General features: G+C 50.6%; 11 protein-coding genes across 11 annotated transcripts; 7 read left to right on the top strand and 4 right to left on the bottom strand.

Annotated features, from left to right (window-relative positions):
• Positions 1-23: 23 nt before the first annotated feature.
• CC1G_01176 (vacuolar ATP synthase subunit D) lies at positions 24-966 on the top strand (the record flags this gene model as incomplete). Its single annotated transcript, XM_001833062.1, has 3 exons — positions 24-185; positions 253-445; positions 500-966. 3 exons carry the CDS (start codon positions 24-26, stop codon positions 964-966), a joined length of 822 nt encoding a protein of 273 aa, XP_001833114.1.
• A 44-nt stretch (positions 967-1010) lies between these two features.
• CC1G_01175 (60S ribosomal protein L26) lies at positions 1011-1852 on the bottom strand. The gene is made up of 4 exons (XM_001833061.2): positions 1803-1852; positions 1550-1662; positions 1215-1499; positions 1011-1153 (listed from the first exon to the last, which is right to left on the bottom strand). Exons 1-4 carry the CDS (start codon positions 1816-1818, stop codon positions 1151-1153), a joined length of 417 nt encoding a protein of 138 aa, XP_001833113.1. The 5' UTR covers positions 1819-1852; the 3' UTR covers positions 1011-1150.
• A 267-nt stretch (positions 1853-2119) lies between these two features.
• On the top strand, positions 2120-3224 carry CC1G_13879 (hypothetical protein). The gene is made up of 4 exons (XM_002911797.1): positions 2120-2847; positions 2897-2957; positions 3010-3077; positions 3129-3224. Exons 1-4 carry the CDS (start codon positions 2132-2134, stop codon positions 3142-3144), a joined length of 861 nt encoding a protein of 286 aa, XP_002911843.1. The 5' UTR covers positions 2120-2131; the 3' UTR covers positions 3145-3224.
• A 72-nt stretch (positions 3225-3296) lies between these two features.
• Positions 3297-4899, top strand: CC1G_13878 (hypothetical protein; the record flags this gene model as incomplete). Its single annotated transcript, XM_002911796.1, has 6 exons — positions 3297-3356; positions 3404-3499; positions 3551-4474; positions 4536-4616; positions 4666-4815; positions 4876-4899. The coding sequence occupies 6 exons, from the start codon at positions 3297-3299 to the stop codon at positions 4897-4899; spliced, it is 1335 nt and encodes a 444-aa protein (XP_002911842.1).
• Positions 4900-5344: 445 nt separating this feature from the next.
• CC1G_01173 (GTP-binding nuclear protein RAN) lies at positions 5345-6741 on the bottom strand. The gene is made up of 7 exons (XM_001833059.2): positions 6673-6741; positions 6486-6523; positions 6393-6429; positions 6032-6291; positions 5839-5966; positions 5679-5778; positions 5345-5622 (listed from the first exon to the last, which is right to left on the bottom strand). The coding sequence occupies exons 1-7, from the start codon at positions 6710-6712 to the stop codon at positions 5581-5583; spliced, it is 645 nt and encodes a 214-aa protein (XP_001833111.1). The 5' UTR covers positions 6713-6741; the 3' UTR covers positions 5345-5580.
• Positions 6742-6994: 253 nt separating this feature from the next.
• On the bottom strand, positions 6995-7201 carry CC1G_13877 (hypothetical protein; the record flags this gene model as incomplete). The annotated part of the gene is made up of 1 exon (XM_002911795.1): positions 6995-7201. The coding sequence occupies one exon, from the start codon at positions 7199-7201 to the stop codon at positions 6995-6997; it is 207 nt and encodes a 68-aa protein (XP_002911841.1).
• Positions 7202-7625: 424 nt separating this feature from the next.
• On the top strand, positions 7626-10771 carry CC1G_01172 (membrane transporter; the record flags this gene model as incomplete). The annotated part of the gene is made up of 18 exons (XM_001833058.2): positions 7626-7800; positions 7859-7906; positions 8316-8351; positions 8410-8469; positions 8520-8557; positions 8607-8679; positions 8737-8765; positions 8821-8838; positions 8897-9066; positions 9123-9238; positions 9295-9355; positions 9411-9630; positions 9686-9743; positions 9802-9878; positions 9927-9978; positions 10037-10141; positions 10286-10385; positions 10443-10771. The coding sequence occupies exons 1-18, from the start codon at positions 7657-7659 to the stop codon at positions 10769-10771; spliced, it is 1734 nt and encodes a 577-aa protein (XP_001833110.2). The 5' UTR covers positions 7626-7656.
• Positions 10772-11233: 462 nt separating this feature from the next.
• CC1G_01171 (hypothetical protein) lies at positions 11234-12846 on the top strand (the record flags this gene model as incomplete). The annotated part of the gene is made up of 4 exons (XM_001833057.2): positions 11234-11998; positions 12071-12395; positions 12495-12720; positions 12783-12846. The coding sequence occupies 4 exons, from the start codon at positions 11234-11236 to the stop codon at positions 12844-12846; spliced, it is 1380 nt and encodes a 459-aa protein (XP_001833109.2).
• A 1352-nt stretch (positions 12847-14198) lies between these two features.
• CC1G_13876 (monooxygenase) lies at positions 14199-16536 on the top strand (the record flags this gene model as incomplete). The annotated part of the gene is made up of 11 exons (XM_002911794.1): positions 14199-14256; positions 14321-14335; positions 14655-15048; positions 15104-15188; positions 15239-15328; positions 15382-15444; positions 15510-15576; positions 15638-15810; positions 15863-15992; positions 16052-16104; positions 16177-16536. The coding sequence occupies 11 exons, from the start codon at positions 14199-14201 to the stop codon at positions 16534-16536; spliced, it is 1488 nt and encodes a 495-aa protein (XP_002911840.1).
• A 149-nt stretch (positions 16537-16685) lies between these two features.
• CC1G_01170 (CK1/CK1/CK1-G protein kinase) lies at positions 16686-19156 on the top strand. Its single transcript, XM_001833056.2, has 10 exons — positions 16686-16849; positions 16916-16956; positions 17021-17090; positions 17152-17300; positions 17381-17480; positions 17547-17681; positions 17750-17920; positions 17980-18126; positions 18185-18210; positions 18273-19156. The coding sequence occupies exons 1-10, from the start codon at positions 16747-16749 to the stop codon at positions 18705-18707; spliced, it is 1377 nt and encodes a 458-aa protein (XP_001833108.2). The 5' UTR covers positions 16686-16746; the 3' UTR covers positions 18708-19156.
• Positions 19157-19368: 212 nt separating this feature from the next.
• Positions 19369-23580, bottom strand: CC1G_13875 (hypothetical protein; the record flags this gene model as incomplete). The annotated part of the gene is made up of 12 exons (XM_002911793.1): positions 19369-20102; positions 20155-20248; positions 20312-21298; positions 21350-21706; positions 21759-21816; positions 21866-21995; positions 22056-22322; positions 22375-22469; positions 22523-22935; positions 22986-23119; positions 23171-23259; positions 23321-23580. 12 exons carry the CDS (start codon positions 23578-23580, stop codon positions 19369-19371), a joined length of 3618 nt encoding a protein of 1205 aa, XP_002911839.1.
• Between the last annotated feature and the right edge of the window lie 573 nt (positions 23581-24153).

The following is a 24153-nucleotide window of genomic DNA, read 5'->3' as shown; positions in this document are numbered from 1 at the left end:
CCCTTTGCTCTTTACCGCCCACCATGTCCGGCACAGGTCCTCGCGAGAATGTCTTCGCGACTCGAATGGCGCTCACCAACACCAAACTGCGGCTCAAGGGTGCCCAAACAGGCCACTCGCTGCTAGCCAAGAAGCGAGACGCTTTGACAACACGGTTCCGAGCCATCCTGCGCAAGGTCGACGAGGTGAGCAAGTCGTCCAAAACTCCCCGATTGGGCCATTGTAAACTCAATGATCTAGCATGTATCGTAGGCAAAGCGGAAGATGGGCCGAGTAATGCAGGTGGCCTCTTTCTCGATGGCCGAAGTCACCTATGCAACCGGTGATATCTCGTATTTGGTACAGGAGCAGGCAAAGCTGGCCTCCTTTAGGGTGAAGACGAGGCAGGAGAACGTTTCTGGTGTCGTCCTACCTGCGTTCGAGGTTGATCGTGTTCCAGGATCAGGTCAGTCCCAACAAACTTTGTACCAAGTCTCGTACTCAAACCCGGAATGCTTAGATTTCAATCTAACCGGTCTTGGACGAGGAGGGCAGCAGATCCTAAAGGCCAGGGAGGTTTATGCCAAGGCTCTGGAGACGCTCGTTGAATTGGCGTCGTTACAAACTGCGTTTACGATTCTTGACGAAGTGATTCGAGCTACCAACCGCCGAGTCAATGCAATCGAGCACGTCGTCATTCCCCGACTAGACAACACCATCAAATACATCATGAGTGAACTTGACGAAATGGACCGCGAAGAGTTCTTCAGGCAAGTCGATTCATTCAGACCGCACAAGACATATCTACTGACGGAGGACCCCAGATTAAAGAAGGTGCAGGCCAAGAAGAAGAGGGACAATGCAATCCGCGACGCAAATGAGGCCGAGAAGCAGCAACAGGAGCCATCGTTCGTCGATACTTTGGAGGAAGGTGAAGGAGTATCCACCGATCTTCTTCGCAGCAAGGACGAAGATGTTATTTTCTAGTTTACCCGCATTCAGCACTATTAACACGGACGCTTCACACTTATGAATTAATTTCACGATTTCGTTTCGAAATGCTTGATCATAAGTCATAGTGCGAAGGGGTGAGCATACATCATAATATTGCAGGCAGTGTGGTAAATATGTTTTATGTGTGTTGCTCGAATGCGAAAGAAGAAAGAAGGGTTTACTGAGACGGGAAGTCAGCAATGGGTACTTTATCCAACTAAAAAAGCTGAGGAAAAACTCACGTCGACCATCTCGACATCAGCGCTGGGTGCACCAGCAGCCTTGCTTCGATCCTTCCTGTCCAAAATTGCCCGCCTGTCCTTGTCGAGCTTGATGGTAGTGATAACGACGTTAGAGGGGTGGATGCCGATGGGGGCGCTTGCGCCGTTCGACTTGTCCCTCTGCACACGGTCGACGTGGATGACCCACTTTTTGCGGTAAACCTGGACGACCTTTCCCTCACGGCCCTTGTACTTTCCACGGACAATGCGAACTTCGTCGTCTTTTCGGATGGGTAGCGAACGGGTCTGCAGAGAAATCAATCCAAAGTCCCAAAGTCCTCCAAGGTTTGGCGTACGTTGTATTTGGCACGGAGTTCTTTTGAGAGGCCAGAGGACATGAGCTTGCGGCGGATGGACGAAGGCGCCGAGAAGTGGGCCTTGCGCGACTTGCGCCGTGAGGAGGAGACGTCTGTCGAGTCGTCAATAAATCGTCCTTATCGTCATCCAGAGTCCAATCTGCGCAATCCAGCCCTCATCCAACGTCAATCCACCCGGTTTTCTCGATGCGCGCAACACTGACCCCTCCCAGCAGCGTACTGACAGACTCACCGGCGTTGAACTTCATGTCGAGATGAATGTGTCTTGAGGTCGAGGCCGGCGAGGGGGGTGAGCGAGCACAACAGAAAAGTTGTGTTGATCCCGCGGTGGCCCAGGCGGTGGCTGTGTGATCCGCGAGACAGGGGCTCTTGGCTGGGTCTCTCAGAGAGGTGCTTCTGCTGCCTACTCGGGGGATGACAGCAAGTGAGTATAGTTGCGCTCTACAGCGGCGAATGAAGCGTTGGTCTGGGTTGGCAGTGGATATGTTGCTTCTCCTCGAGAGAGGTGGTCACCGCCACGGGTGTGATGGCGCCAACTCCGCAGCTTGACGCTCAACCACCATGTCAGATCTCAAGGTCCGCTCCACAAAACTCAAGTTCAAAGGCGAAAAGTCGCACAAGAAACGGAAACGTAGGGACGACGACGAGGGAACAAGTCGATCTAGCAAGCGTCGGGCAGCCTCCGAGGATGAACACAGCGACACTACATGGGTGCTTCCAGAGGCCGCTGGGGAAATACGAGGGCCTACCTTCATTATGCACCCCTCAGACCCTAGTCCAATCTCCATCAACTTCAATGCGACGACGAACAAGGTGGTACTACACTCTCTGGACAAAGATACCCCAGAAGGCGATGACCAACCCAAACTCATGGATCGAACTCCAACCGACGTAGCCCAGGTTTGGGTCGTCACACGTATCGCTGGCTCGACAACTGTCAATCTCCGGACGGGAACTGGCGAAGGAAAGTTCCTGTCTTGCGACAAACATGGTTTAGTTTCTGCAGATCGAGATGCTCGAGGTCCTCAGGAAGAGTGGACACCAGTCGTCTTTCCGGATGGAATGGTCGCGTTTATGAACGTGTACGAAAAGTATCTCAGTGTAGACGAGGTGGCTGGTGGTTCCTTGGCACTTCGCGGAGATAGTGAAGAAGTAGGATTTCGGGAACGATTCTGGGTTAAGATCCAGTATAAATACAAGAAGGAAGCTCATGAGGAGGAGAAGAAACGCAAGGAAGGAATGGGAGATCCAACCCAGATTGACGAAGCGAGCACCAAGTAAGTTCTTTCATGTCTTTTTACTAGACATTCTCTGACCGTCGAACAGTAAATTGTACCAGGCTTGGGGTGCCGGACGCAGTGTCATTTCTAAAGAAGACAAGAAAGAGGTCAGTAGATCATCGATTTCTAGAATGGCAACAAGACTCATTCCCTTCTCAGCTCAAACGGGCCAAGAAAGAGGGTCGGTTGGCTGAAGCAATGTTGGATCGCAGGGCTAAGCTAAAGAGGTACGTTTGCCAATACCATCTGATTTGAGATTCCAACTCAACGACACGCAGTGACCGCTTTTGTTAGTCATTTTCTAGAACTCCTGTCCCTACGTGGTATGTTTCTTGTAACCTCTTTACTTAAATACTCGAATGCAACGACTCCTTTTGCCCCTGTGACCCAAAATGACCCTCATTAGTATGCCACCCGATCTCGCATTGTATGACTTTCGTTCGACTATGGTCCTGCAACGAGCAATGTCATCGACTCATTCTCTGCACCAATTTCGAAAGCTGAAGGTTGTATAAAGCCCTTTCCACGGAGCCAAGTATTGATGTCCTCCTAGCGCACAATCCGAGATCTGAGGAAGGAGAAACAGGTCCCGCCTGGAAAGCGATTTGCCGAACTAGAAGATTCAGTCAAGAATGCCATTCTCGGAGCTGTACGTATTGTCCATCTACCCTTATCACAGATGATTTAACGCACTGAACAGGTTCTGCACAGGTCGCCAGCCATAGCACGATACACAGAGTATTGGCCAGTGGCCACGTATTTTGACTTTGACTCTAAGCGACACGCCGCTCGAGAAACCCGCCGTGCACCTAAACGCCCTCTCAACGTCACCTCTTCTTCTGCCGATCCTAATTGCATGGCAATTGCTTCAAAAAGGGCTAGATTATCAGGGCTGCGACACCCCTCTATGGCAGGTCCAGACAAGGCTTTATCCCGGCCTCCAAGATTCTTTGTAGGCAAGCCTCCCCCAGGTGTGGCATCTCAAATGGTCGTGCATGTCGACGAGTCAAGGGCCTTCGCTATGTACGTTCGTGCACGCGTCGGCAAGCCCACCAACGACGCCATGCCTGACAAGGAAAGGTCGATGGCCTTGGTAAAGGGCGGGACTGCTTTACTCGCAGTCTCTTGCACCCCACCAGAAGAAGTCAACTCCTCCCCGCCCACCAAAGCGCCGAGCATCCCGGGTGGACGAATAGATGTCAAATGCCCTCGATGTAGGTATTTGCCAGAATCGTCTTCACCCTGGCTGCACAACGCTGTTTTGCGCGACGTCGTCAACAACCCAGTCCATCTTCGAATCTTCCGTGAAATGGGCCTCGCGTCTGACGGGCATCTACACGTCCTCCGCGGATGGAGCCTTAAGGAACGATCTTTGCTCCTTGACTGGGTCGACCCGTCCCTCATCAAGCCATGGGATAAACTCCTTTTACTAAAGAGGTTTCAGGCCGCTGAGAAGCTTCTGGATTTGGCCTATTGTGCTGTTGAAGAGGCACATCGGTTGCCGCAGGGAATATCGCAACCTGGACCTGAAGACGAGGAGCAGATCACGGATCCTGGGCAGCCTCTCTCACTCCTCAGGAAGGCCATGAATATCCCTGAGGAACATCATTTCCAGCAAGTCATTGTACGTTGCTTCTCGAATCGTTCTTTGTCCTTGTATCATTATATCGATAACGCCCTTGCAGAACACAATGGCAGCGGGTATTCGGGACTATCTTCATTCTTACTTCCCCAGCCCTGATCTACTTGAAGCGACAGTGAAAAAGGTACGACCTGTACGCAATCTTCGTGTATCGCTCTAACGGGGAGGTTCAGGTTGTAGCGAGCGGATCGTACTTTGACCGGTACGAGAACCATTGGCCGATTAGGTTCTACATCAAGCGAAATGTTCGCAGGTTGCGGAACAAACCCCTAGACCATACTGGGAGAGTCATGCTAGGTGGCCTGAATGCTCTAGATGTTCCTGTAAGTGACAAACAATTGTTTCCCCGAGACATTGGAACTAACAGTGGCTTTGCAGGAAAGTTCTCGCCATCCGGGACTTCCTAAATCTACCCCCTCCACAAGTTGTCCTCGGAGCGTTGATTTCACCCAAACTCACATTCCTGAAATCCGCTGCGGATGCCCCATTCACCGCACGATGTGTACTTCGATGTCTCCCACCATCAAGCAATTTCTTACATTCCGTGGGTTGCCGGACCTCATACCTGTCTTCGCTCAAGTCGGTATTATGACCAACCGAAGCTTCTTGAGCTTTTGTTCGCTGGAAGATGATGTAAAGATGAGGCTATTCAGCGATACGAGGGCCGTTGACATCAGTGACTTTCAGAGTATGGTATTGCGTTTGGAGCTTACGCCTGAAAAGATTTCTCCTTACGCCAAATTTTTCTGCGAGATGGAGTAGTCTGGATTTTTTCTCGAAATTGCCACCAAACACTATTCCTAGTAATATCTTGTCGTCACACCCATCTTTGGATATCTTTCCGACATAACTCCATCGCAGCGCAAAAGCATCAGATCATTTACATCTACATGGTAAAAGCAAACATCTCTGGACACACTAGGCTCGATTAAAAAAAGCTAACGTTGAGACGTTTGGAAGGGGGAAAAGGAAAAGTAGGAGGAAAAAAGATATAGTCATGCAATTCGATTGGAAAAAACTTCATCTCTCGACATCGATCGTCTTGTCAACAGCGGCGAATGTAATGTATGGTAAGGTGAATTTGGCGACTAGAGGTCATCATCTTCTTCGGGAAGGGGTACGGCTTCGGCCTACACAAGGCGGTCAAATCGAATGCTACAAACGGGATTCGGAGTTGACACCTTACCTGCTTGAGCTCAGCCTCGTATTGTGCCATTAGCTTGGGATCAACCTGGACTTCTGCGGGCGCCAAAGCGGGAGCGGCGACGAATTCCAAAGAGGGGTTGCTGTTGAAGGATGAGTCAGCATGAGTGTTACATTAGTGTTGAAAGAAACCTGAATCGTACCCGACGAGTTTCCTGGCGAGCCAAAGGAAAGGCTTTTCGAAGTTGTAGTTGGATTTGGCCGAGATTTCAAAGTATTGGAGATTCTTCTTTCGGTGGAAAGTAACATTGCCGGTCTTGACTTTTCGGTCCTGTAAAGATGGAAATCGGAAGATGTAAGGAGTAGGTAATGGTATCCAGTTTATCGTCTACCCACCTTGACGTCGACCTTGTTTCCGCAGAGGACAATAGGAATGTTCTCGCAAACCCGCTCGAGATCACGGTGCCAGTTGGGAACGTTCTTGTAGGTGATACGGGAGGTCACGTCGAACATGATGATACCGCATTGACCCTGGATGTAGTAACCATCTCGGAGACCACCAAACTTCTCCTGACCAGCCGTATCCCAGACATTGAAGCAGATAGTGCCGAAATTGGTGGAGAACTGAAGGGGGTGGACCTCGACACCGAGAGTAGCTGATGAATGAAAGGCGAGATCAGTCGAATTTCTTTTAGGGATCCGGTGCAGATTTGCGCAGGGAATACGCAGAGCACGCAGAGCGGCAAAAAGCGCGTACCGATGTACTTCTTCTCGAATTCACCAGTAAGATGGCGCTGAAGGATAAAAGATGATCAGCACGCGATGTCGCTCGAGATGGGCGTCCTCGTACCTTGACGAAGGTGGTCTTTCCAGTACCACCGTCACCGACTATCCATCAGACCGTTGTAAATTCCACGGAAACAGGACAGATTGTTGGATATTCAAGCGATGTGTGCAAATCGCACATCGATCAAAGACAGGGAGTTGGACGCCGCGTTAATTCAGAAAAAAAGAGGGGGACTGTGAAGGGAACGCACCGAGGACGAGCTTGAAGGTGGGGATTGTCTGTTCAGCCATTTGTGACGAGGAAAGTGGAGATGATGGTGGTGTGGAGGAAGAAGGCGAAAGCTGTAGATGTTGCAAAAATCTGACGGGACTACTTAGATAAGGCAATTCCCGAAACAATCAAATCAACTGCCGACCGCGACTTTCTCTTTCTTTCTACCCAACTACATACTGAGATAGTGTTTTCCTTTGCTCTCTATGTCGTCTCATACCAGAACTCTGACATTCTTTATCCACCCCTCTCAGACTTCAAGCGTCAAGGCACGCTCAGGATCGATATCGATCATACATGACTCAAGCGGTCCTGTTGACGTCGAGCACCGTCATTTCGGACCCGGGCACGCTGAACAGGTTCTCTTTGAACCTCGACCAAAGTGTTATCTTGAGAGAATGGAGAACGATGTGTTCGAGTCCATTGATCATCTTGAGATGTGCAATAGTCCACGATGCGAGCAATTCCTTGGTCAGCACATCGTCCGCCCATCGTTCTTCTCCACTCATTTAAACGGCCCTCAGAAGCCCCGGCAATTTTCAGGATTTCTCTCGCGAATATTCGTCATCAGAGGAGGGGATAGCCTGGGATTTTATTTACGTGGCCTCTTCTTGACTAGTTTCTGAAAATTGAGAGAGTTGGTGAGGGGAGTGGAGAAGTAGCAACCACGGTTGGGATCGGCTAGAGGTGCGCGTCCGTCGGCACTGAGCCGGCTAACCGTGGGCTGACCAATACTTTTCCAGGAACAAGTTTCACGGCATCCTCGGCTCTAGATGACTTCACTCATATACCAGCGGACCTTGTGGCCCTGGTCGTGGCAACTTAAAACGGCGGCCCTCGACCTTCATCGCATCTTCTTTCTTCACTCGCCCTGCCCCGGGCTAGCTCTTTCCACCAGTCAGCGAAAAAAACAACCTGTAATCCAACTTGGCGCCCGATTTACGACTCCGAAACGACTAGCGCGATGGCCGAAAAGGAAGCAGTTCCAGCTTCAACGTCAGAGTCGACAATCCTGAACGACAGAGCAGACAGAAAAACTGATAAAGCTCCAAAGGCATCATGGAAGGAAGGCGAGACCCACGTCCTTCCCAAAAACAACCTCCCTATCGTAAGAAATCCCACCGTTTACGCACAGGGACCGTTCGTCCTGACGGCGGCCATCGCAGGTCTTCACCGGCTTCATGTTCTGCGTGTTCCTCGCTGCTCTCGACCAAGTAAGTGCATCCTTCATTGCCCATTGGACGCCTCCTTAAACGCAGTCCCTTTCAAGACCATCATTGCGACCGCACTACCCACGGTTGTTGCAGACCTTGGAGGAGGTAACCTCTACAGCTGGGTCGGCAGGTGTGTTTCATTTGCACGCCGGTCCCCAAATGCATTGTACTGATCAATATCATTAACAGTGCCTATCTACTGGCCGGAGCCAGGTCGGTTTAAGCTTCCTTAGGTTTACCTCATCGTCTGACGTGATGGTCTGCACAAAGCCTTTCACCACTTTATGGCAAGCTTTCCGATCTGATTGGCAGAAAACCCATTCTCTACACCTCCATCGTCATCTTTTTGGTCTGTCCCTTTGCCTGGGCCGTAGTTGTGACTTTGCTGACATCTAGTCACTTCACTTAGATTGGCTCAGCGTTATGCGGTGCTTCACAAACCATGGTTCGTCGACAGCCCTGTTTATTTTTGGAAACATTGATTATACGGATTCTCGCTGTAGATTATGCTGGTGGTTTCAAGAGCAGTTCAGGGGATTGGAGGCGGTGGAATCATCATGTTGGTGAGTAACCAAAGATCCATTCCTGTCCTTCCAATGACCAAGAAGGATAGGTGAACATTACCATCAGCGACATTGTTCCATTGCAAGAGTACGTTTTCTCTTCTAATTCAGGACTTCAACGACTCACGCTTGGTTAGACGAGGTAAATATGGCGGGTTCATCGGCGCCACCTGGGGGATTGCCAGTGTCGTGGGACCACTATTAGGTGGAGTGAGTAACAATACGTTACGTTTAACTATCCCAAGGTTCTCAAAAGTTCGATTCCAGGCGCTTACAGACCACGTTTCGTGGAGATGGTATTTATTGGCACTCATCTAATCCCATTCCTTCCACTCACCACATCTCACTCAGGTGTTTCTTCATCAATCTGTACGCATTATCAATGTCCTTGGTTGGCGCGCTGACGATAGAGTCTAACGAGCTATAGTCCTACAGGAGCAGTTGCTGCTGGTCTGCTCTTTTTCTTCCTCAATCTCAACCCCCACCAAGGACGGTCGTTCCGGGAACACGTTCAAGAGTTCGATTTTGTTGGCATTATCTTCATCGTCGGAGGTATTGTTTGTGTCTTACTTGGATTCAACGAGAGTGAAATTGGCTGTGAGTGACCACTTTCCTCCACCGATTGCTATTTCTGATGCCGGGCGATACCCTAGGGTCAAGGCCTTCCACCATATCTTTGATAACCATCGGGATCGTGCTTCTCATCGCCGGTGGGATTAATGAAAGCTACACCAAACGATCACCCATCGTTCCTCCCCGCCTGTTCAAGGTAGGGCAAACAAAGCTTGTGTTGCTGGATCGTGGTCTAACCAGGGCTTTTATCAGACTAGGACCACGAGCATCCTCCTGACCACCACTTTTCTCCATGCGCTCGGCTTCTTTTCCGGTTAGTCGGGACTAGCGCCAATCTGCGTTTAATTCAATCTAACTCTGGCTTTTAGGCGCTTTCTATCTGCCGCTTTACTATCAGGTTTTGGGTGCCTCTGCGACCAAGGCTGGAGTTGAAACGATTCCATATTCATTGGGCTGTGCCTTTACCTCTGCTGTGTCCGGCATAGTTGTCTCCAAAACCGGCTCCTATCGCCCTATGATGTGGGGTGCTTTCGCCGTGTTTACCTTGGGAATGGGCTTGATGACAATGTTGGACGGCGATTCCTCAACGTGAGCATAGATCAGGTATGGCTGTCTCGAAACAAATGACTGATTGCAATTGCAGCGCCGAAAAGGTTCTTTATACCCTGATTGCTGCGCTGGGCCTAGGGTGCTTGTTCCAGGTTCGTCTACTTCGGGAAGACACGCAGACTAGCATCCTAACCAATGGCGCTTGTTTAGACGCCTTTAATTGCATTACAAGCTGCGATGCCCATCAAAGATATGGCAACGAGTACTTCGACCTTTGGGTTTATCAGGTACGAGACTCCGTCGAAACTTCATAGGTCTAGCTGATGGTCTCCAAGAACCTTGGGCGCTACTGTTGGCATTTCCGTTGGCCAAGCCATCTATTCCGGGGTGAGTGGCTTATGCCGTCCAGGTTGTTCTTGTTTCTGACGCAAGAGAAATATCATAGGTATTGATGAAGAAGATCGAGAAGATGGATAATCTCCCTCCATTCCTCGAAAGCGCTACTCCCGGTGAACTTAGCCAGAGTGTCTATCGCTTGCGAACGATAACGGTAAGCTTCTTTCCGCTTTTGTCAAAGTCTCGAGGATCGAATACCTCTTCCTTTCATTTCCGACTTGGGGGTTTGAACCTTCCCCTTTCAATCCCTACATACTCTTCACAGTGATTACCCTGAGCTAACTCACTCTACTGGTAGGATCCGAATCAACGAGCGGCTATTATTGACGCCTACACTCGCTCGATCAGCACTATCTGGATCGTAATGACCCCTATCATTGGCGTTGCCTTCATTATGGGTGAGTGGCTGTTCCTAATCAGCATAAGTATGTCCAGGGGGCTTACACATGCACAAGTCCTGTTCCTTCGGAAGTATACTTTGAAACGCACGATAATTCGAGCTGGCGACGAAGAAACCGCGACGCCCACCAACATCAGTTCTAACGAAAAGGATGACGAGAACAGGGCTGTTGACGCGACCAGCAACAATGCATCAGACCACCCCGATCGGGATCTGGAGCGGGCGAGGCCCACAGGTTCTTCTGGCTCACCGTCCATCTCGGAAACGCTGGGGACGGGGGCGGCGGGAGCAAAAGACGCACCAACAACATCGGGACATGCTGGGACTGATTCGACAATACAAGAAACAACGAACTCAACGTCTTCGGACGTAAAAGCTGCATGAAGTCACGAGGGGTCACAATGACGAGGACCAAAACATAGACCTTTTATCTTACCATTATCATTTCTTTATTTCGATACCATCGGCCATTCGACTTATTAGAGTAGACTGTTAATGACACGCCGAGTGTGCTCTGGGGGCGTGATGATCACTCAATTCCCAAACGAGGTGGTACAGGATCTCAGGCGTCTAAGCATGATAAGGCGTAGTCGAAGGGGATGTGTATGAGTTACTGGCTGGCACTCCCGCCGGGTAGACGTCAAACACGGAGAAATGAGCAGAATATAGACAAAATGCAATAGCATAACGATATCGGAGAGGGGTAAAAGGAGTGGAATGTCAGAGATTCAATTGAGATTGTCAAGGTGCGGAGGTAATTGGCACGTGCGGATATTCAGAATGGTGGACTCCTTGGCAAAGGCGTCCCACAGACTCTTGCTTCTTACCCATAACCGTGACAGTCCAATGCCTTCAGAACAGGTCGTCGCCATCGTCCAGGACGTCCAGCTCGACATTCAGCAACCTCAAATCAAGTTCTGCTCGTTGTGTGCGACCGCCCTCTCCGACGTTGTCCTCCACCCTCTGGCCGACGCACTCGTATGTGCCCACTGTCGCGAATGCATTCGGGGAACGCGCCCGTCCCTTATCTCATCCAACGACCAGCGTCCATATCGCTTGCCGCTCGAAGGCGCCTCGAATAACGTACATCGTCATACCGCCTCGCACGAGGCTGCCGGTCCCCAGCACAACCAACACCCCACGAGGCGTCTTCCGGACGTATCCCAAACTCCAAGTCCCTCACAAGACCCACGCACAGAAACAGCGCCAATAGCCTCTTCTTCAGCGCCGCAAGCCTGCCACACAACCCCAGCTAGTCAATCGCTGTCCCCGGCGACGGGTCAGACAACAAAACAATTCGCCCAGTTACAACCTATAGTGACAAATCCCACCTCGACCAACGGATCATCCTTGTCGCATCCAGCGACGAGTAAGGCGCATTCCCCGACACTGCCTTCATCGACGACATATTACGCATCGCCATCGCCAGTCGTCCAGGGTGCCGACGCTCGCCGACCGCCTACTTTGGCCCAACCAGTGCATGATCCACTTGTCGACATCACACGGCTACGGGTTCGGTCTCAGTCGCATCACTGCCTCTATCCTGGGGCGACCTTTGAGGGAACGCAGAAGAGTGGGCGCAATAGTTATGATGTCACGGTCACCATCGTTGTGCGTGGATTTCTTCCCAGCTGTAGTGTGAAGCAGTTTTGTGGGTTGACCTTGGGCATGCACACGTTATAGGATGTGGACTTCCAGATGTCGACTCTGTGCGGATACCTGCGGATCCGAGGGTTGACTGACGATTGGCCAGAGCTGACGACGTACTTTGACGCAGAGATCATTGGGCCTCGATATGGGTTCCTGACACAAAATTGGGGAGCGTCGGAACATGAGGACATGGTCCACTGGGCTCGATTCCCGGCTTTCAAACATGTGAAGCAGGAAGCGAAGCGGCCACATTTGACAATAGACGACCGTGACCGGGGTGCTGTCTTCATGCGATGGAAGGAGCGGTTCCTCGTACCCGACCACAATGTACATGATATCAACGGAGCGAGTTTCGCAGGTGAGTACATCTTCTTATTATGTCTCTACAGCAATTGGTGTGCAGCTGTGCCATGTTGCTCCGTGTTGCCGAGTATACTGACCCCCATGTTCCATCTAGGATTTTACTACGTTTGTGTGGATTTTAACACTCAAGGAGGCAGTACAACGATTGAAGAAGGCGAGGCCGAGGCATCTGCATCGTTACCCATCGCCAAAGAACCTCGAAGGCGACGAGAATCCAGTGTAGCTCGCAGTCGACGAAGCAAATCTAGGCCTCGCATCGCACCTATGCCTCCCCCAGTGGCTACCATGAGCGGCTTCTATTATCACCAAAACTCCGAGCCGTGAGTCCATTTAGCCCGTCTAATGTGATGTGCGTGATATTGAAGGTGGTACTCTTCTTTAGGTATCAGCAGCTGTCTTTGACGCATGTACCAGAAGGAACCAGCACGACCTTCGAGTTTCGATGATGGCTCCCTTCCCACTCCAAGCTTCTCCGTGATTGTCTAGTTCCAGGCATGTCCGTGCTATTGTGCTACCCCACCGTCTCCGGCCCCCTGTTCATGGCGATCGCCTGTCCCCATTCCGTTATAGTACTATTGCTGGGGCTCCAAACACTGGCATAATCCCCTCCATTGCAGTAGTGTATCTGCTATCACCATCCTTGTAATGGCCCAAGTCATTGCAACCACTCCCCCTCAACTCCGTGGAATTCTCTCTCTTTGTTGTACTTGCTTCGCATCTTGTCCTTTGTTCCTTGGGCACAACCTTCATTGTGTCACCTAGTATATTCCCCCTTCGTTGATTGATACCTCTTCTGACTGCTGTACTTACCCCTATCCCAAAACATCTCGTTCTGCTTTGTCAACTGTTAGAGAGCTCGTGAGCGAATCTTGTCGGCTTCGTGTGGGGTACAGGAGGCAGCCATGGAACACGCTTTTCTTTCCGGGTTTACGGCTTTTGGTTCCGTCGGATGCGCCTTGACCGTCACCTCTCTGGACGATCCAAGGATTCATTTGCTCGTCCTCACCCCTGCGCACAGGATAAATGTAATAACCCCATTCGCAAAGTTAGCCGCTAGCGCTCTAAAATTTTGACGTGTCCCTTGATATGCCGTACCCGACAAACGCGAGTTTGGACACGCCTTGAGCACCACCGTCATCTGCCAGTGTTTTAATTTCCACGCGCTTTCACCGCTCTCCTCTTCGTTCGTTCCATATTCCGACCCCTTTAGAGCTTGAAGGTATGCTGTTTAATTCTGTATACATAATAGGTTTTCCCTGAAGCATCCTAACGCGGTATTTAGCATCACTCTTTTGCCGCATGTCATGGTGGCTGCCACAAGACCGCGTATTGTCATCGTCGGCGCTGGGTAAGTGGATCCCTTCCACCAGAGTATGAAATCCAGGTGAATTGGACATGGAAAGGCACAAGACAGCGAGTTTGCATGTGTCACGGAACCTATCTCAGATGACCACTCCGACTAGGATATAACGATAGTGCCTCGACCTCGAGGCAAGTCTCGTGTACTATGTCTCTTGTCGCGATCCAATCCATTGTGACTATCTGCCATTTAATGCCTTCTCGTCTTCTCGTGATGTCGTTTGTAACATGGCTAACTTACATTCCGACGCTGTAGGGCTGCTGGAATCTCACTGGCAATACAGCTTAGAAGACAGCTGGGCTATGATAACTTCGTGGTATGTTTCTTGGAACCTTTGTCCTTCCCGCGAGCCCCGCGTTCCTTCCATCAATACAAATGAAGGAGCACCACATCTCCGCGTTCCTTCCCATGTTCTACTTTTCGAAAAAAGTTACATAAATGAACCCCACTCTGGCAGATTTACGAAAAGGCGAATTCAGTGGGTGGGACTTGGAGAGTACGTGCTGCACCATAACAAGGCTGTTGTTCTTCTCCATCTGACCGCATGATCTCGATCACAGGACAATACCTATCCAGTACGCATTGCCTTTACCACTCCACCTAGCTTGAGCATCAACTGACAAGGCTTTCACTTCTCGATGGTCACTCTTTCTTCTACTTACATATCACTTGCACGCCTCCACCTCCTTTGCCGTCATCGACGGATCGTCGCCCACTATATGCGACAACCAAACCTGCGAATCGCTGGGGACCTACATGCGTTCTGTGGATGGTCGAACTTGAAATGATCCATGAAACCGGGAACTTTTGCTGGCCTTCCTTCTTGGTCGACGCCTTATTGCTGGTGCGGTCTTTGGATTGCCTTGTCCTAGGGTTGCGGGTCGGATATCCCAGGACATTGGTACAGTCTCTCCACCGATCTCAATCCCAACTGGGAACGGCGGTACGCGAGCCAGCAGGAGCTGCGGTCTTATTGGGAAAATCTTTGGCATAAGTACAATCTGCCATCGTACACCCGTCTCGGTACCTCGGTTCTCTTCTCCGAATGGGACGAGAAGAACCAACGATGGGTAATCACCATTCAAGAAGAAGCGAACGACGGTAAAAGGGAGACAATCGAAGCAGAGCTGTTGTTCTTCGCTGTTGGTGCATTCACGGCACCGAAGTATCCGAAGGATGTGCGAGGGATGGACAAGTTCAAAGGGGAGTGGTGGCATTCTTCCCAGTGGAGGCATGATGTTTCGCTGTCTGGAAAGAAAGTTGGAGTCATTGGAAATGGATGCTCTGCGTGCGTACTCTTTGAGTTGAAAAGGCCTACCAAAAACTGACTCTTCGTTTCGCAGAGCCCAGTTTGTCCCCGAGATATCGACAGACCCAACGGTTGAGGTCATTAATTTCGTCAGAACGCCGCAATGGTATATAGCCAAGGTGCGTTCTTGCTCCTTGGAGAACGATAGCAATTGACCCTTTGCGGGTAGGACGACTTTGCATATCCGGGATGGCTCAAATGGATCTTTGCAAACGTACCCCTTGTGATGAGATGGTATCGTAATTGGCTCATGTTTCGCGTAAGTCCGTCTTCAATCCTGTACAACTTGGATGCTTACCGCGCACCCTCCAGGCGGATGTGGTTTTTGTTATCTTTAATAAGCAGAATAAGCGCCTCGTGTCTTACACCAGGAAGGTGGGCTTGTCCTCCATATCTTGTTTTACATACTTAACCATGATAAACACGTTTTTCCCTTGCAGGTGATGGAGCAATACATCAGAAAAACGGCGCCTAAGGAATATGCAGATAAGCTGATTCCCTCGTACAGTATGTTGGTTCACTCTAGTCGCTGCTGGAAGCCATGGATCTAAATGGACGGTCCGTCCAGTGCCTGGGTGTCGCCGCATTATTATTGACCCCGACTACCTTTCCTGCCTGCATCGACCCAATGTGACGCTGAGATGGGACGCGGTAGAATCACTGATAGAGGAAGGGATTAAACTGAAGTCGGACGAAGTTGTTCCCTTAGACATTGTCATTTTTGGAACAGGGTACTCAGTGGTAAGTTGTCTTCCTTGTCCTGTGGCCCCCTTCTCACCTCGAGGGGTAATAGGAACCCATCAGCCTAAACGTGCGGGGAAGGGGTGGCAAACACATCTCGGAGTACTTCAACAGCAAGCAAGGCCCGACGGCATACCTCGGGTCGTGTTATCCTGGCTTCCCCAACATGTTCACCTTCCTGGGTTCGTGTTCGTGGTATTGTTCGAAGTCATGCAGACGTGCTAAGAGCGGAATTACTCAGGACCTAACGTCTCGGGCGGACATTATTCAGTGATATTCTGCGAGGAAGTGCAGGTGAGACGAGTTTTTTCTATAATCCTTCCGAGGAAATTCTCATCTTTGTTGGGTTCTCCATCCCCGAATTAGATCAACCACTCGCTCCAACTGATCAAACCGGTGCTGGAAGGCAAGATCAAGTCTGTGGAAGTTACAGACGAAGCCACGGACTCGTACAACGATTGGCTCCAAGAACGTCTATCGAAATCGGTGTGGACGGACTGCGATTCGTACTACTATCATTATCTTCGTGAAGGGACCAAGACGAAGAACGTTGCTTCTTTCCCTGGCCCGGCAACATTGTTTTGGTGGTTAGGCCGCCGTCCGTCCTGGGAGAAGTTTCGGGTAGTTGGCGGTGAGCGGCCGCAGCAGGGCATAGGAAAGTACATTGTTCATTACAGCTCAGCGTTGGTAGTATTAGTGTTAGCGTATGTTGCATACAGGCATTAAAGGGGTGGGTGACATGGAAAATGATACGGCGGGATTTATGATGGCGGCACTTATTCGAGCGGAGTTGGATTGTGACGCCTGCGCTGAGTTTGGACTGTGTTTGAGCATCATCGTAGGCAGGCCTTCTGACGTCCTATTTCCCTTTCCTTCTTCCCTCCGACGCCCTCCTCCTATCAGCAATCGTCCCCGACGACGACGACGACGACGACCATGGCCTCCCATTCACACCCATCGTCGACAGCGAACATAGTTGGCATCCACTATCGTGTCGGCAAGAAGATTGGAGAGGGCTCGTTTGGCGTAATCTTCGAGGGTACAGCGCTTTCCATATGAATTTGTCGTCGTCATCGTCGTGCTCAACGGGTGCTGTTCACACTAGGCACCAATCTGCTCAACTCTCAAACGGTCGCCATCAAGTTTGTGCGTGCTCGACTCCACGAAGTGCCTCTATCTCCGAACACGCCCAGCTCAATGCTTCTCACAGGAACCAAGAAAGGCGGAAGCGCCCCAGCTTCGGGATGAATGTCGCTCTTATCGTATTCTGGCGGGCTGCAGTGCGTACTTCGTCACCACACCGTCCATCACCACCCCTCGCTTACCCGAACTGCTTAACAGCTGGAATCCCCCAAATATACCATTTCGGTCAAGAAGGCTTGCACAACATCCTCGTAATTGACCTTCTTGGTCCAAGTCTTGAAGATCTCTTCGACATGTGTGGTCGCAAGTTCAGCATCAAGACCGTTTGCATGGCAGCCAAGCAAATGGTGCGCTCGACCGCTTGCTTCGCCCCTCGTCCTTGTCCTTCTCATTCAAAGGACCTTCCATTGGCGTTCTCCTTCAACAGATTACTCGTGTCCAGACCATCCATGAGAAGAACCTCATTTACCGCGACATTAAGCCAGACAACTTTTTGATTGGTCGTCCAGGCACCAAGGGGGCCAACGGTCAGTTCATCTTCGGCTTTTCAGATTTAGCACAGCAGCGGCATCTCTTAACTAATTCAAATTTAGTTATCCACGTTGTCGACTTTGGAATGGCGAAGCAGTACCGTGACCCGAAGACGAAGCAGCACATCCCCTATCGGGAACGGAAGAGTCTCAGCGGAACCGCGCGGTACATGAGCATCAATACGCACCTGGGCAGAGGTCAGTCTTGCCATTTAAACTCACATTATTGCCCCTGATCGTTATTTGCATTTACCCCTTTGCTACAGAGCAATCTAGAAGAGATGATCTCGAAGCTCTTGGTCATGTATTCATGTACTTTTTACGTGGTAGCCTGCCATGGCAAGGTTTGAAGGCCGCTACCAACAAGCAGAAGTACGAGAAGATTGGAGAGAAGAAGCAAACTACGCCAATTAAAGAGCTATGCGAAGGATTTCCAGGCAAGTTGCATCTGAATTAGGGTTTCACCCAAACCCCACTCATACCCTTGAGTCTCCAGAGGAGTTTGGCATTTATCTGAACTATGTTCGCAAACTTGGATTCGAAGAGACGCCCGATTACGACTTCTTGCGTGAATTGTTCACCAAGGTTCTAAAGAGCAATGGTGATGTTGAGGATAATGTATTTGACTGGAACTTACTTAACGGTGAGTCATTAAAAATGTACAAGTGATATTCAAATATTTATGGGCCATAACCTTATAGATGGTCGGGGCTGGGAAGCTTCGTTGGTACGTTCTTGGCTTGCTCTGTGCCTTTGCGTGACCTTGGTTGACTTTCATTCGCTGTCTAGAATCAAAGCCAAATTTTGCCTCCAATGCAACCCACTAACGATAGACGACGCGGCGATGGCCGTGAAGATCGTAGACGATCCCAACAGGGTGTTGTACCACCGTCGCCCGCTCTCGTACGAACTGGCTCGAAGCAACGCAAGGGCCCGGGCGCGGGCCAGATGACACCGCACATGAACGTTCCTGCGGCCAATCGTATGAGTGGGGCACAGCATCCTTATGCAAACGCAGGGGGGTATGACTACGGTGCGGTGGACGATCCTTATCGCAACCAACCGTATGGTCGCGCATCCCCCATGGTGCCTAATGCTAGCGCCGCACCACCCACCATGACCAACGCACGAGCGTCTGCCACTCCAGGGGACTACAATCAGCAAGGTGGCGAAGAGCCTGCACCAAAACCATCCCTGCTCCGAATCTTGACATGTAGATGTTGAGGACGAAGGGCATCGTTTCCAGCTTCTCTTATCCATTCACGAAAACGCTCGTTTTGGCATCGTTAATATCTTCCTTAACGCCGTTCCAGTCTGCAGGACTTAATGACTCCACATCTTTCTCTCGGGTGTTCTCTGCCTTCGTCGCTTTCGAGGTTGCTTTTTCCCTTTTGAATAGTTTTACAAGTCCGCTTCAGGTTACTCCTTCATGACGTCCAATTCTTTTGAGCCAGGCTTCGCTTGTTTTCTCCGTTTCCTCTAGTCCTCTGTCACTCTTTTACTGTGTCACCGTGCCTTCTAGCTAGTCCTTATTCCGGTTCTTATTATTTTTATACCCATACAGCCACACCTAATTGAAGGATCTTCAGACCTTCTTGACGATCCATACTTCCATTCCTTTCATAGTAACGCCCTGTACATGATGACCCAATCTATTCTACGGAAAGCTTGCTCTCGGTTTCGTGTTCCTGGTCTTTAGTTGCATGGGCTATTGGTCTGGTGGTGATTCATTACACTATACGCAAGCAATGAAATATACGTTTCTGACAAGCACACCAGTGTGGTATCTTCTTCTCTTGGCGAGCAATTCCAAAATGTACTTACTACAAGGTTCGTGGTTACTACTGGCAAATGGTTTGAAATATACTGATTGGGCTCCCGGATTCTAGGAATTACTAGGACCCATGAGCAGAGAGTTGGGTATAAACATGCGGGATCGGTGTAACACCGTCTGCTGGGAACCCCCTTCCAAACCCATCTTGTCTTCCGAGGTAGCAGGAGATGACGGGCGACTTGTGTCGATGTTCCTGTCCTGCGAGGACTGCCGGTTCGTATCGCGAGACTCACTTCTTTGCTGAGAGGCGCGAGTGCTTCGTGGCAATCCACGAGTTAAACGAGTTAGGTCTAGCTCTGCTTGCAATTTGTCGCTCATTGTCCGTTTGCGAAGAGGGCTGGGAGATCGCTTTCTCTTGGTAGGTGCAATCGGCTTCACATGGGTGACCAGGCTTCCACGGCGGTCATTGTTCTGGAGGGGCAGAGTTGCGTTCTTGGATTTAGCATTTGGGTTCTTGGTCATGGTCGGTGAGCGTATCCCTCGTGTTGGAAGAGATTGAGGGTCGTGAATGCGTTGATTGAAAGCGTCCGCTATACCAGTCTTGGGTCTTTCGTCCACGATCTTGCGCGTTTCCCCTCTGCCACGACGTTGTTCGCCTTTATGAGGCAAAGACGAGCGGAAGACGGCGGAAGATCGATCTCCATTGCGACCACTAACGTTATGGTGTAGCTTTGGGTTGGAAGACTGGGCCTCTACACTTGATTCAGTTACAGGTGCATTCCTAGACCCAATTGGGTCCACTGTTCGCGATTTCTGCGAATGACCACGGCGAATGGAGTCGTCAACTGTGGTTTTCATGTCAGCAGTGAGTGAGGGCACCGTGCTAGAAAAACTGACTGTGAGAAAGAAATTGGCGAGCTTGGGGTTTTTCGTTGATCATTGCGGCTAGGTACCTGGTCACGACGTCCTTAATGACCTCTTCTGTCGTGATCTGAAATCGCCGCATATGTTAGCCAACCATAACGCGAAGAGTCTTGTCAACAATATTTCCCACCTGCAACAGTGTATCGTAACCACCATTGGACACGCTTGAAATGAATGAATCGCAATCGGTAGGAATCGACAGTCTTGCACCCTGGCGCTTAAAAACTGGCCGGATTTCTTTTTCAAACCACTCCCTGAAATGATCCGGTGGTTCCAAGAGTCCCCCTGCCCCCTCCCATGAATCATCTGACTGTTTCGAAGGACCCGAACGGACGGTGGAAGCTTTGGCAGGGGATGGTGTGGTCTTTGCATTGTGTACATGCGCTCTGTTCATCGCATCCGCCAGGGATGAACTGGGATCCATGCACTTCCGCTTTCCAAGGGCTTTACTTGATGAAGCGGCTGGCGCGCCCACGGGTGTAGACGGAGGTACATCATCGTTGGAGTCTGATGGAGAAACGGAATGGAACCTCGGAATGGGCGTTGCTACCAACCCTGACTTGAAGCGGTGCGAGGGAGGTAGTGAAGGCGTTGTACTGGAGGACGCAGCCAAAAGTGAGGTTGTAGACCCGACAACGCTGGAATTGGTGCCGACATTCCGCGTCTTAGGTTTGGGTGGTGCAGGCTTCCGTCGTTCTAATACGTCCGAGTCGGACTGTGAGCCTTCAGAACTTGTCGCGATTCTTGGTTTCGTCGACGCAGAGCCGATAGACGGCCGTTGTTTCCGTTTGGTACCCCGGGAAGGGCCGGGTGGGTTCTCTATTGCGGATGAATCCCGCATCGAGTCGCTAGGAATGGGGTAAGGTGCGGATGGGACCAGCACATAGTCCATAAATAACCGCCTTCCTTTGGATGTGCTAGGCTGGGGTAAGGAAGGGTATGAGTTGTCGAGCGACTCGTGTACCGTAGGTGAGGCCGAAGGCGAGTCATCCGAAGAATAGTCGTCCGAAGGATAGTCGTCAGTATCATCGAGAAGGAATTGGTTCACGACCGCGGGAGATCCGGGAGGAGAGAACTCCAGGTCGACGTTGACTACCTCTCGGTCCTCAGAAGGTTCCTGGGCAAACGTTAAATAAGGCTTCAGTAAACCACCTGGAAGTTGACGTACATCGGTACCACAGTCCTGAATAGCCTCGTCATAAAATCCCGGGATGGACCATTCAAACGACCATGGTCGACAAGTCCGATATTTCAGAGCATAATGCACGCGAAGTGTATCGATGGGACCGCGGGTTCCTTCTATTTGGCTAATTTCCATCTCCTGTTGCTTTCTCCAGTATTTATGAGGAGCTTCCTGGTGAACCTTGTGGAACCCTTTGTCGTCTGTTGTGGCCTCAGCATATGCAGACACGGCCACAGTCGCGTGAAGGTGAAACCGTTGGAGGAGGACGGTGAATGATTTAGAGTTGTGGCAGCTTCGACAGTGGATAGCCCAATCAATTTCTTTGGTGAGGACACACTTGTACTAACGCCCATGTCAATGGGACCCAAGTGAAAACAGCAAGCGACCCACGTACCTTTCTACGAATGCTCCTCATCAGACACGCCGCTTTGAATGTGGAATAGTAAGCCTTCCTGGAGCCGGGGTGAATTCAAGGCAGGTAAAGAAAAAGAGGGTACAAACAAAGGTTTCATCTTCCAGTCAGGCTCGAAGCCCTTCATTATCGCACTGGCTCGACCCACGACTTTTAGAAGATCCTCGAAGGGGAAGCGTTGCTTGGGTTTCATGACCACACATTTGCAGCTCCGGCCATCTGCATAACACCCAGGACAAATGATATATGTGTTGTAACCCTCGGAATTCCCGCCCGTACCATCGGAGACCCCCTTGCATTGATCACATTCGAGGTACGCTTGGAACACGTCGGCGCCGCAGAAATCGCAGACGAGGCAATGCTCCATAGCCTGTTCGCTCGCCAACACGTCTGCGGATGCCTCAAGGCACTCGTGCTTCTCTTTGCTCCACTCTTGAGCGATAATGTCTCGAAATACCGCCAGAAGTGTATCAACGCTTTTAATTAGGGCGCTTACTCGAGAGTTCGGTTTGCCTTCAGCGCGAATGTCAGTCAGGATAAGGGAGGCTGAATGGAGAATGGCCCATGCCTTGGAAGGGCTTTGGCTTGCTCGGTGAACCCGAAAAGGGATGGGCTTCCTCGAGCTCCTTGATCTGCTTGAGAAGTGCGCAGAAGATGGTGCTTTTTACTTTGTAGGTTTCCAAGCGGCAAACTCTTGGGAGGATTTGTCAGTCAGTGAGAATATGGGCATTACTCGAAATGCACACCTTTGGTAGATGGGAAGTTCGTGATAAAAGGCTGTCACCAGGCCATCTAGCGTCATCCTCGACCAAGATGTTTTGAGAGTGATGCCGCCAAAATTGACCACTTGGTGGCAGCTTCGAGGAGGAACGAGGACCAAATCACCAAGCTTTTGTTCAGCGACATAAACTTTGAACGGAGCTTTGGCGAGTTCACCCAACGTGATGACATGGGTTTCGTGGTCTAGTTCCTGCCCCAAAGTTTGGAAAAAGTCGCTCGCTTTCGCTGCATCTGAACTCTTGGTCATGAACCAGTACGAGCTCCCTTCGTTCTCGGTGTAGCACATCAGATTGTGTCCGGATGACGCGCAGAGGTCCTTGTGTGCTGGAGTAAAGGTGTCACCAATGCCGAGATAGCACATGAGGGTTTCTACTCGTGCCTACAAAGACGTTATGCGGAGGAATTTGGATGCTGAGGGGATGGACAAACATTCTTGGGGCGGTATCGAAAGTAGTCATTGGACCCATTCCAATGTAGTCTTTCAGGGATGACATCGGCTTCCTTGATCCATTTGCTCCATTCTTTAGGGCATTCTGCATCCTTTCCATACAGCCGGACCCGCTCTATATATGTTTCAGAACAAGCAAAGTGAACCCGGGGCATTTGTGACATACCGTCGGGTGCTACGCAAGGAGGTGCTTCTCGAGAGGCAGCAATGAACTCGTCCAGGGGCATAGTGCTGTCTCTCCAGTCATGGATGTTCCTGACGTGTATATCTGTGGTGTGTAAGTCCCGAATTGAGAAAGCCATCGAGATGGCCAAACGACTTGCCTTCTGATTCCGAGTGTCGCTGAAAGAAGTCCAGGGTGAACAAATCCCTGGGCCAGTCGTCACGTTCGTGCCATCCATCGATGATAGTTGGCGTTCCGTGCTTCTCGAAATCTTCTATTGCCTTGTTGATTTGGGCGTCTGACTTTGCAGAAAACCTGTCAACTGGTACGAAATTGGCTTGGTTGAGGATTGCGTCGAGTGACCACCCCGCTGTTGATATAGAGCGTATTTTGATGTTGTCATCGCCGTCCATGATAGAGAAGTTCTTCTAGAGCATCGCCGTCGTCGCGAATAGTCAGGGTGGCAATCTGGTAGTATGTGGTCAAGCGGGGACTTGGGGGTGGGAAACTTGTGACGGACGATGACCGTGTCCCGGTGTCTTCGGATATATCTCTTTGCAGCTAACCATCATCGTCCGTCGCGTACAATCCTACAATATCTGGAAGAGCCAATATCTTGCAACCGTCTTGTCAGCAAATCGACGTCTACTCGAAATCGCCTGGAACTTGTGGTCGCGGATTGGAATAAGAGGCGCTCAGATGGATACGGACTCTGAGTTCTGGGAATTCGTAGCTTGCTCGAAATGCCATCTCACATACACCTCTGACTCGACCCTTACTGTTCCTTTCTGGCTGACTGAGTGTGGGCATGTCGTTTGCAACAACCATCTCAGTCTGTCTAGATCTATCCGGTGGCTTCGAAGCTGCGACAATTACTGACAACTTTTCCACTGGCATGTTTTGCTTTCCAGACGCCGACCAGAGCTGTTGTACCTGTGGAGCTACCGACATCCAACTCGTGCCTTTACAACCACAGGTTAGACGCT

This window comes from Coprinopsis cinerea (assembly GCF_000182895.1).
Source record: "Coprinopsis cinerea okayama7#130 chromosome 2 map unlocalized cont3.2, whole genome shotgun sequence".
Classification (NCBI taxonomy): Eukaryota; Fungi; Basidiomycota; class Agaricomycetes; order Agaricales; family Psathyrellaceae; genus Coprinopsis; species Coprinopsis cinerea.
Note: the sequence above shows the minus strand (reverse complement) of the source record. Positions and strands in the feature narration are given on the sequence as shown.

Bases quoted from the DNA above. Each gene is read 5' to 3' on its own strand.
- CC1G_01170 (XM_001833056.2), top strand. From the start codon at position 16,747: ATGGCCTCCCATTCACACCCATCGTCGACAGCGAACATAGTTGGCATC. The intron at 16,850-16,915 runs GTACAGCGCTTT...TGTTCACACTAG, and splicing joins GTTTGGCGTAATCTTCGAGG to GCACCAATCTGCTCAACTCT. The intron at 18,211-18,272 runs GTACGTTCTTGG...TTCGCTGTCTAG, and splicing joins GGGGCTGGGAAGCTTCGTTG to AATCAAAGCCAAATTTTGCC.
- CC1G_01173 (XM_001833059.2), bottom strand. From the start codon at position 6,712: ATGGCTGAACAGACAATCCCCACCTTCAAGCTCGTCCTCG. The intron at 6,430-6,485 runs GTACGAGGACGC...TTTATCCTTCAG, and splicing joins GAAAGACCACCTTCGTCAAG to CGCCATCTTACTGGTGAATT. The intron at 6,292-6,392 runs GTACGCGCTTTT...TTCATTCATCAG, and splicing joins ATTCGAGAAGAAGTACATCG to CTACTCTCGGTGTCGAGGTC.
- CC1G_13879 (XM_002911797.1), top strand. From the start codon at position 2,132: ATGTCAGATCTCAAGGTCCGCTCCACAAAACTCAAGTTCAAAGGCGAA. The intron at 2,848-2,896 runs GTAAGTTCTTTC...ACCGTCGAACAG, and splicing joins ATTGACGAAGCGAGCACCAA to TAAATTGTACCAGGCTTGGG. The intron at 2,958-3,009 runs GTCAGTAGATCA...TTCCCTTCTCAG, and splicing joins CTAAAGAAGACAAGAAAGAG to CTCAAACGGGCCAAGAAAGA.
- CC1G_01175 (XM_001833061.2), bottom strand. The intron at 1,500-1,549 runs GTACGCCAAACC...ATTTCTCTGCAG, and splicing joins AACTCCGTGCCAAATACAAC to ACCCGTTCGCTACCCATCCG.